At 30.7% G+C, this 10,631-nt stretch overlaps 2 protein-coding genes across 2 annotated transcripts; both read right to left on the reverse strand.

Annotated features, from left to right (window-relative positions):
- Positions 1-1,062: 1,062 nt before the first annotated feature.
- LOC124847164 (uncharacterized) lies at positions 1,063-5,837 on the reverse strand. Its single transcript, XM_047324583.2, has 11 exons — positions 5,147-5,837; positions 4,997-5,051; positions 4,805-4,904; positions 4,532-4,724; positions 4,231-4,284; positions 4,004-4,146; positions 3,015-3,597; positions 2,719-2,833; positions 2,549-2,598; positions 2,218-2,361; positions 1,063-1,543 (listed from the first exon to the last, which is right to left on the reverse strand). Exons 1-11 carry the CDS (start codon positions 5,783-5,785, stop codon positions 1,316-1,318), a joined length of 2,304 nt encoding a protein of 767 aa, XP_047180539.1. The 5' UTR covers positions 5,786-5,837; the 3' UTR covers positions 1,063-1,315.
- A 3,550-nt stretch (positions 5,838-9,387) lies between these two features.
- Positions 9,388-10,631, reverse strand: LOC124847167 (uncharacterized). Its single transcript, XM_047324588.2, has one exon. The coding sequence runs from the start codon at positions 10,375-10,377 to the stop codon at positions 9,586-9,588; it is 792 nt and encodes a 263-aa protein (XP_047180544.1). The 5' UTR covers positions 10,378-10,631; the 3' UTR covers positions 9,388-9,585.

Below are 10,631 nucleotides of genomic sequence, written 5' to 3' on the forward strand. Positions count from 1 at the left end.
ATCAATACCTCTACTACATTAAAAGATTTAATTGAAATAAACTATATTATTTTTAACTAATTGAAAGTTTAATGTCTAACAAAAACAATGTTAAAAATCATTATTAAAGCCATTCAATCAGCATTTCAATTTTAAGTAAAAAAGTATTTTTTTTGTAATACTATAACTTTGTAATAGGTAAAAATAATAGTCTTTTTTATTCATGGATTTTTTAGGAGAAGTAATTGTCATAGTTAAGAGTTAGACCAAACTTTTTGAGGGAAAACATGTAATCTGTTAAACAAATTTCAGCATTTTGAAAAATTATTTTTCTATAAAAATATCTGTGGTTCAAAAAATGGGATAAAAAGGTACTTCATTTAAGATAATTACTATTTAAAAATATTTTTTAAAAAAACAATTATGTTTCTCGCTTTAATTGCTAAACCAAGATTTAAGGGATAAGGTAATAATATATGTTTAGTAATTAGGAAGACTTAAATCTAAAATAAAAATTTTCAGAAGATTTATTGATTTAAAAAATTAATAGATAATATAATTTTAAAAACTAAATTGTTAATCTAATCTTATCCTTTAGTTAAACCTTACCCATTTCGTTTCATTTTCAACCTCGAACCTCCAGCCAGATGTTGGTTTGGGAATTTGCATGTATGCAACGACGGTGCACTGTACTCAAAGCATGTGAAACAATAAAACAATATTGCCATTCTTAAATTATAAATAAATTTGATTAATACTGTGTTGTTCCTGTTAATGTTGTTGACTTCCTTGCAAATTTCAGTATTAGCATAATAGTAATCCAACCATACAAACCACAACTACGAGAGTATTAGATGTTATGAACTGATAACAAGGTTTGTGTCAATGCAAAAAGGAAGTCTCCAATATTGTGACAATTACTACTTTTTGCTGCTTGTGAACATTGCTTTTGGTACATTAAAAAGTGGAAAATTGTCATGGAACCTACAAGTTAAATTTGTTTTCATCTTTCTAATGCTATCTCCCTTATTAATCATCTTGTTCAAATATTTAAAATTAAATAAAATAAAAACATTAATTGATACTAATTCAAACTTCTAAATCAACAACTAAATTGAAACGGAATTTTCTTTTAAGAGTGACAAATATAAAAGCAAAACAGAATCTTACAGAACGAAAAAAATAAACAAGGTTACTTTACTTAACCATTGCTTCACATACGCTGAATTTATCTTTTTTCAATTATTTCAGGGATCGAAATAAATTAGATGATAATCGATGAACGATTAAAGGTTTAACCATACGAAAATAACCGATATTTTCATCAAACTCTGGCCTACGCCTTGGTTGGCTTCTTCACTAACTTGAATGCATCAAATATTGATGCCTTTGGTTGAACTTTGGAATTCTGCAAACTGTGCTCATGATGGGAAGACTTCCTTAATATATCCAAAAGCGATACATTTGACTCTTGAGATGTAGAATTCGAGGTAGTATTTTGGTTCTGTGTATTTCGTTGGAACTTGGTAGAAGCCGCTTTCGGTGGTTGACTTTCCCTAGGAATCTGTTAAGTTCATCGGGAAAGAAACACATCTTCCAGATTAGCAAATTGACCAAGACAGAACAACAATGTCAAGTAAACGTGCTTCTTATCATATCATCGGTATCAAACTCCAACCAAAATTACTGATGTTATGCTAATAATAATTGCTAAACAGATGCAAAAGAAATGTTGTGAAATATTAATTTCATAAGATTAATTATTAGTATTAGAACGTTGAGACACCTCAAAAATATTTGGAAGAGTATTTGATGCGCATTAATAAAAAAAATTACCATAATATCCATCAGAAATTATTTATATTGTAAAAAAAAGTAAACTATAAAAATAACAAGTGTTTCTGAATAAACATCTCCCTAAAATATCAAAATAAAAAAAATTTAAACTAAAAGAAATTAATGTATAAAAGATGTCATTAATTTCACCAAAATTTTACAATTAACATAAATAAATTTATTTTCTAGAAAAACATTTTTTTCTTTAAGATAATTATAGAAAAGTTCATGAAAACATACTCTTGTATTATTTAGTCAAACTTTTAGTAATATAAAAATGATTTCACACGCGTTTTACACTAGAAGTATTTCAAAACAATTTCTCCGAAGTCTGAAGTAATGGCAACAATTTTTCAAAAACCACAGAAAGGTTTACGGCATATTTTTTCAGCTAGTTATTACCGCATCAGAAGAATCCTCTGACATCAAATATGAACTTCTGCTGTCGCTGTCATCTCGCCCAAATACAAATGATCGAACTTTGCATGATCCTTGCTTCCGAGAAGTGGGCATAAAACGATCTGAAGCCCGACCGACAAAAGATGACTGCAATATTTAAAATATAAAAAAAGAAACTAAGAATTGGCACATAGTATATAATTGAAGATAATGAAAACGCACTTTTGTGATCTAAATATGTTCAGATAAGTATTTAAACATAGAGTATGACGCATGTATCATAAAGGGGCGTTTAATAAATAAATAGCTTCATAACAGACTAAAAATAACCAACCATTGATGATATTTGTATGTTCTGTCCACTGGTTGGCATAGAAAAGATGGCTGCAGCATAGATTAATGGCAAAAACCATTAGTATTCTCACGACCTAGAAGCTTTATTTATATACATTGCATAGATTTTGCTCACTGCAATGTGGTGAAAATGGAACTTATAAAACTTACAAGTAGTTCTTCCTTTTCTCTTAGTATCGGGAACATTTAATTTCTTTATGAGACTGAAAACACCCCTGCTACTTTCGTCCTCTGCTGGTGAAAAGAATGTAGCTTTCTCTTCCTGCTAGCACAGTACAATAACTAGATCAATTCCTATTTGATAACATGAGTATATCAGTACACATGGAGATGCAAATTATAAATGAATTCAAGTTAAAACAACGATAGAAAATTCAGCACAATTATAAAAGACATGATAACTGCAGTAAGCATTCATTATGGTTTGCTTAGAGGTTAGAACTCACAGTTTTATAGTAGAGGCAATGTCTAGCTAGCTTCTCAGTCTCTTCATCGTCAGATGATACATATTTATCATCTTTATCTGAAAACATCTGTGGGATCATCTGCTTCATCTTTTTCAGAGTGGCCTTCAAGGATTCTGCTGGAGCAGCGTATTCTTCAGCTTCATCATCTTGATCGTCATCATCTCTTTCATTTTCGCTGTCTTCCTCATCTTCCTCTTCAACTGATGGTGTTTCTTTCAATTTTGAACCACAATTTAGTTTCTTGAGTACATTATCCACTCCAGCTGTATCTTGTTGTTGAAGCCACTGTTGGTGGAGTTGGTCACGTTTTTCTTTATCATTTGGCTTTTCATCATATTGAGTTGCAATCATGTCATTAAGTTCCTCAATATCATCATCATTGTCTTCTTCACCTTCAGTATCTTGGAAGCGCTGTAGATCATGATCACTGTCATCCTCCTCTTCTGCTTCTTCATCAACAAACGCCCTAACAGGGTCACCATTTGGCAGTAAAGTCAAGTGAACTGATCCATGTACACGTGGATCTACGTTCTCCTTGTCATTGTCCTCCTCATCAGAAGAGCTGGAAAAAAGAAGTCGTCAAATTTTGTAAATTAGAACAAAGTGCGGCAAAAGTGACCACTAATCAGTTCCTTAACTTGGAACAATTAGAAGTCGTGTTTTGCCAAAGAAAAAGATCCACAGATCAATGTTACATATCAATTAGTATCTTTTACGTCATAACAAGAGTTTGCAGACACAAGGCCACACCGTATTGTTATTTGACTAATTTCTGTGTTTTCAAGGTTTTAATAGAACCACAGTTAGGAAAAGATTAAATAAGAGCACTAGCTTCATAGTAGTGTAGTATTGGCAACATAGTCATAGGTGGCAATAATAGGCAATGGAGTATTAAGCATTCCATGTGATGAATTGTCTGCGTTAGCAAATCTTTTGATAAAGCAAGAAAAAAAAAATCAAAAACTCACACATCATCATCGGGATAAGCAGAATCAAGTTTCAAGTTCATTGATAGCAATGATGGGGCAAAAACTTCTTCCGAAGGATTGTTTGACTTCTCGTTTACAGCATCTTCCTTAGTCTCACTTCTTTCAGAATCAGAGAAGAGTTCCTGAAAATTGCATATAAACAAGCAATTAGTCTACAAAATCGAAAGCTAGTGGCAAGGACCTCAGCAAACAGACTATTGGAAAACCTGTGTATCACCAATAGGAGCTCGAAATGCATGTTCAGACTCCGAACTCATGGCCTGAAATTCAATAGAGATGTGATTTAGAAATGTTTCAAAATACATACACTTAAAAAAAACAAAAAAACTAATAATAAGTTATGGGGAAAAAAAAGCTTAGTATAGCACATATAAATGCCACACTCCCAAAAACATGACCAAAATTAGCACATTACATCTCCGCTAGTTGAGCAGAAGAAAATGCCTAATGGCATTTCATAATCAAAATGAAACATTAACCCACAATAAACTGCATAAATTGACTCACTGTGGGAGAAAGAATGCTTCCTGAACAAAGATTATCTTTAGCAACGCCTGATTCAACATTTAACGTCCCAGAATCACTCTTCGCGGGTGTAGGGCAAGTAGCTGGCATTTCTTCCGGTTCATCCTTTTCTACATAATCAGCTATCCCCTCGTCCATCAGGGTATCGTCATCATCTTCAGAAGAAGCACTAGATCTACAAAGCAGATGAACATGAGTATGTTTTCTAAGGTTAAAAATGCGTGCTAAGCAAAATCTTTATGCAAATCCACCTACTTCTTTAAAATCTCCAATTTCCTTTGCCGAATTTTATCTAATATCAAAGAAATTGGCTTTTGAACGAGAGGAGCAGGTTTAAAAGCCGCATCTCTAGTTTCTGTTAAAACCACAGTGAACCGTTAGAGCGTGTAAAAACTCGAATCTCCACTAGATCATAAAATCGATTATTGCTTAAAAAGTAATCCGTACCTCGAAGGAGCCTTTGAGACTCGGCTCGAAGATTTTTCATAGTTTCTCGCCGTTCCTGTTAGATCATAAAATCCACAAATTAGCAATTCCGAAACCAAACGCATCAATACTCAAAACGATCTAACAAAATAGGCAAACGCAGTAATCCACCTTCTCGGCTTTTCTGTTATTGATGGCTGATTCTTTAGACTTCTTTTCACTTCCATCACTGCTGACAATCCTCTTCTTCTTTTTGCTCTCTGGCATGTCAGTTAAACTACGTCGTTTCCTCTCTACTTCGTCGTCGGTATTCAAAGCCATAAAATCATCGCTGGCCTTCAGATCCCTAACATCTTGACTCTCACCATCAACCTTTTCGTGTTCCTGAATTACTGAATCAAAATCCCTAACCTCTTGACTCTCACCATCAACCTTTTCGTGTTCCTGAATTACAGAATCAAAATCCCTAACCTCTTGACTCTCACCATCGACCTTTTCGTGTTCCTGAATTACAGAATCAAAATCGAGAACCCTCTTCGCGCCCAAATCATCATCTTTGACGGTTACGCCTCTTGGAAAGTCGGACCGAGGACCTGGACTAGGGATTGGTACCTGATGTTCTTGATCGGACCCAAATCCTCCGTTTGACACCGTGAAGTGTTCTTCGCATTTTCTGGATTCATAAGAAACAGCGGGCGAGGATGGAGGATAAGAAGGTTCGTGAACCTTACTTGCTTTCTTCAAACGCTTCAGCTTTCGTTCGTGGACGGGAGATGAAGGCAATAGCGCAAGGTCGTCGTCGCTCTCCATGGATGGTTCTGAACTGAGTTTCAGAGTTTGGTTGAATCAGGATCTTCGCTTTGGAAACGAAAGCCGCAAGACTCTGCAAATAAAAAGGGGTCGTTGCATCATTATACCCTAATGAAATGGCGGCAAACACTTTCGAAATTGAGAAAAGGCGCCAAGGGAACCCTTGGTAATTTCTTCTGTTTTTTAATTTCTTACATAATATAAACTCGTTGTGTATTTGTTTACGAAAAAAACATTTTTTAATTATTTTTACTATATCTATTTATTATAAAAAAAATTATAAATTGTTCATCAAGAAAAGCTAGAAAAGTTTTTTTCCTTTTCTTAAATAAAGTTATCATAAATATTAAAAATAATAATTATTGAATATTTTATTAAAAAAAGTTCTAATAAAAATAGAAACAGTAAAACATTTTTCCCAAATTCTTAATAAATATATTCGAATTATACTAATTGTTTTCCTTTCATCGTTAATTTTAAAATCAAAATCACATTTAAATTGTTTCAATTCAGAATAAAACAACTTTCAATTATTTTAAATAAAATAAAATAAAAACACGTCTTGTTAGTGGACAAAAGTCTATATTATCAACTCACTTTTATATGTGTTTTTTTTAATTAGGTAATACTAAAATCGACCAAATTATTATGTTAGCCTTTATTAAGGGCTTACATACTATAAATTGACAGTACATAATCAATTTTTTTAATTACAAAATATTATAAAATACAAGTATATGACATAATAAAAAATCTCAGGCCATATATAATGATCAAAATCGTTTAAAATATACATTTCAAATGTAAGTTAAAATAATATTAGAATTTCTTTACAAAAAATAATAAAATAATAACATTTAGTTTATAGAAAAAGATTTGTAGTTTTCTTCTAATTTTGAAATAAAAATAGATTTGTAGTTTCTCAATTTTCGAATCCAGTGACTTTCTTTAGAATTCTTATTTTAAATATTATAAATGTTGTAATTGAATACCCAAAACGAAGCATTTAAAGTATAAGTTGACATATAGTTTTCATTTTTATTCGTTTGATAACTTGTACGAAAACTAAGCTTTCACTATTTGATGTTACATTTAATTGTCTAACAATTAAAAATCCACCAAGGACATCAATCAGATTTAAGAATCGTTATTGCGTACAACTTGCAACAAATTCAATTAGATTTTCTAATATGTTTTCCTAGTTTTCAATGAATTCCATTATATTTTTCTATTTTAGATCTCAATATTTATTCTTTCAAATTTAGTTTACAACTTTATTTTTATGAGAATTTTCAATTTAAAAATTATATTGTTAAACTTCCGTAAGGTCATTTTGCGGATTTTTATTTGAGGAAAAATTGTTGTCATAAATCTTTTTCCTTGTTGGATCTTTATATGGAATTGTTGGAATTGTATTTGCTTACGTAAAGTGGATATCTTTTTTAAAAAAATTACAAAAATTATTATAAAAGTATATATTTGTAATTATTAAACTTATTCATTCTCACCGTTTTCTTTCATATTTGGAAGATTTAAACTGTTATTTAAAAAGTGTGTCAATCAATTTAAAAGTTTCATTAATAGATCATACGCTATTGTTTTGATATCATCCAATGATCTAGAAAATAAAAATAATGAATATTTCGGACAATAAAATAATGGATCAATACTATAATTTTTTTCTTACATCGGATCCACGTTACATCTCACAATTTATAGATATGTGTTTCTACAACATCATCATAATAGGTTACTTCTTGCTTATATTAATGAGTAACATAACTAATATGAATGTTTCTTAACTTTAATTATATATGTATGTGTTTCGATAAATAATTTCTTCTTTTATCTTTTCATCCTCTAAATATAACACATTTCAAACATTCAAACAATATAATTTCCTATCTTACAATATTATCATCCTTGAGTACATTAAAATAATTATAATATTTTATTACAAACTATTCATTTAAATTACAACTTATTATAAACCACTGTTATTTTATTTTAATATGATTCAATAATTCTTAATTTATAATGTTTATAACAACGTAATTTTATGTTTACTATGACAATAAATCTTAAAAATTGTTACAATCATAATGTTAAAAATAATTACAAGAAAAATATAAAAATTTTATTCAAGAAAATACAATTGAAACTATTTTCCCACCAAGCCCTATTAATTTATATTTTTTCTCAGCTTATTTTTTTTTTATTATTTAAAATAACAACTCTAATCCCATTTTAATATAATTTACTCTATGTATATTTAAATTTATATGTCTTTTGTCTTTGAGGATAAAATCATAATCATATAATTTTATTTATTGAAACATTTTTTTATCTATCTTACTCATTATATTATACATACATTTTTTTTCCCAAAATCACTCAAATAAGACTGTTTTCATTTATTTAAACAACCCACCTTTCCGTAATCTAGTTCCCCAAATTCATCTCTCTCATCCAAATAAAGCCAAGAGTTTAGTGTTTTTTCCATCTATGATAAAAACATGATAACTGATTATGATATAAATTTTACTAATCTTGGTATGTAAATATTACAAATTAAATAATAATAAAGTAGTATAAAGGATCAATTGAACATATTTAGATTTGATGGTCTCATAACCACAATTTAAATGTTTATTTTGTAAATATAAGACATGTTAGAACGATGACATAAAATGAAGTTGAACACAGATTAAAAAAATAAAAATAGCTTGTAGACTTTTATGAATAAGTATCTTAATTTATTTATTTTGTATTGTGGTGTAAATAATAAAGTTGTTATCGTAAAGGAATGCGTCGATATCTAGAAAAAATTACAAATAGACACTGTAGTTGTTTTACAAACATGAATATTAAAACCAAATGGAACTTAAATCTTTATAATCTACAAATGATATCTTGAAATAATATAAGAATAAATATTATTATATAGAATTTGGGAGGTATAAAAACAAATTTAAAAATGATTTTTTTATTTTATTTTTTAATAAAATAACTTATGTTAAAATATATTATAATTTTTTTAAAAAAATTATAATATGAAACTATCTATTAAATTATTGTAATTAATTTCTTTAATATTTATATTTTTAATAGATAATAAGTTTAATCCATTTAACTATTGTTTAATAATGACTAATCTTAAATATTTTTTTATTATTTTTAATTTTGAAAAATATATTTCGATTGAAACAATTAATATGATAATATTATTCTACAAAAGCTATATATGTATTTGAAAAATATTTTATTCTTTTTATAAAATCAAGGACATCAGTTAATTTATATTTTTTCAATGGTATAAGATATTTAATTTTAAAGATAAATCTAATCCATCAACAGTGTATTATGAGTTATTTGTCACTAAAATTTCTTCTATTTTTTTTTAATTACATGTATTTTTTTCACTCTAGTATTTGTAATAAATAATTATCATTATACAATTCAAAATACTTTGTAATAAAAACAAATATTTCCTTATGAAAGTATTATATTGATGACAAAACAACATAAATCAGCGTTTTTGTAAGTTTGAGTGCAATAATCTTCAGTTTAACCTACATTAGAATCACTCTGTATAATCACTGTAAAATTTGACTCACACTGTCATCTCTTTTTTTATTACAGCACATGTATTCCACACATCTCTTTTCATAATATTTCTCTACTAGAATTGAAGCAGACTAAATAAAAGGTGTATATGAATAAATTTTCAATCCAAAAACAAATCAAACATCCTAAGACTAACTCATTCACATATAAAGTAACCTAAAACAAAGCACAATTTACTTTTCCGTATCAGTTTTAACGTCCGTGAGATTTTTCACGGACTTTGGGTTCCACACGAACATTTGTTGCCAAATCTCCATGAAAACTCTAACGATGACTGCATGGTAACTCCGCGAGTTCAAAGCCAAGAAACACTGCAAAAGCTGTTCCAGGTCTTCCGCCTCAGACATCTCCATCTCCGTTATCATCTCCATCATCGATTTCTTGAAGTCTTCGTAAGGATCCTTCGACTTCTTCACCACCGCAAAGCTCTCCCTCACCTTCCCCTCAACACTGCTCCGCGTCACCGTCGTCGACATTTTCTTCACCTTCTCCGTCGTTCCCGCTCCTCCTCGATTCTCCGAAGAGCTCCGAAACCTCACGCTCTGAACCTTCTTCACGCTGCTCGCCTTCCTTCTATGCCTACTGTTTCTCAAGTCCCTCGCCTCGTCGTGACAAATATCGTCGGAGAAACTCGTCAAGCAAGAAATCAGAGTCTCGCTTTCCTCTTCCTCGACGTTGTCGATCAGAAAATCGCTTCGCCTCGACGGAACGCTCGACGTGCCTTTCCGGCTTCTGGATTTGGCTTTGTACGGCTCCTTGTCACGGCACATTTTGCACCCCTGCGAAACGGACGACGTTATCTTGGACGATTGGGGAGAAGGAAGGTTGGGATGACGTGCGTTGTGGTTAACGGGAGAGAGACGGTATATGGCAGGAACGGGGTTTCCTGGGAAAGAAGAAAGGTCTTTCGAGCGACATATCTGAAAGGAAGGAACATTGAATTTGATTTTGAATCGTTTGGACATGGTGTGGTAATAGTTGGAAAGTAAAGAAAAGATGGCACGTATTAAACAGTTTAGGGTTAAGAATATATTTATAATAAAGAGAAATGCAATAGAATAAGAATGGCCGGCATTGATGTATAGAGTAATAAGGAGAAAGGAAAGTGGGACCAAAGGTTTGATTGTGTGAGAATATGGTGACGGTCTCTGACTGAATCCAAGTGAGAGTGTGGTTGGTATTGGAAATGGCCTTCAGGTTATGCTTGCTGTTCGAAAAT

The sequence above is a fragment of the Vigna umbellata genome, chromosome 2 (assembly GCF_029865625.1).
Source record: "Vigna umbellata cultivar VRB3 chromosome 2, Vumbellata_1.0, whole genome shotgun sequence".
NCBI lineage: Eukaryota > Viridiplantae > Streptophyta > Magnoliopsida > Fabales > Fabaceae > Vigna > Vigna umbellata.

Coding starts and splice junctions, on each gene's coding strand:
- LOC124847167 (XM_047324588.2), bottom strand. CDS start 10,377: ATGTCCAAACGATTCAAAATCAAATTCAATGTTCCTTCCTTTCAGATA.
- LOC124847164 (XM_047324583.2), bottom strand. CDS start 5,785: ATGGAGAGCGACGACGACCTTGCGCTATTGCCTTCATCTCCCGTCCAC. Junction 2,362..2,548: donor ACATACAAATATCATCAATG/GTTGGTTATTTT, acceptor TAAATATTGCAG/TCATCTTTTGTCGGTCGGGC. Junction 1,544..2,217: donor CAGAGGATTCTTCTGATGCG/GTAATAACTAGC, acceptor TGAACTTAACAG/ATTCCTAGGGAAAGTCAACC.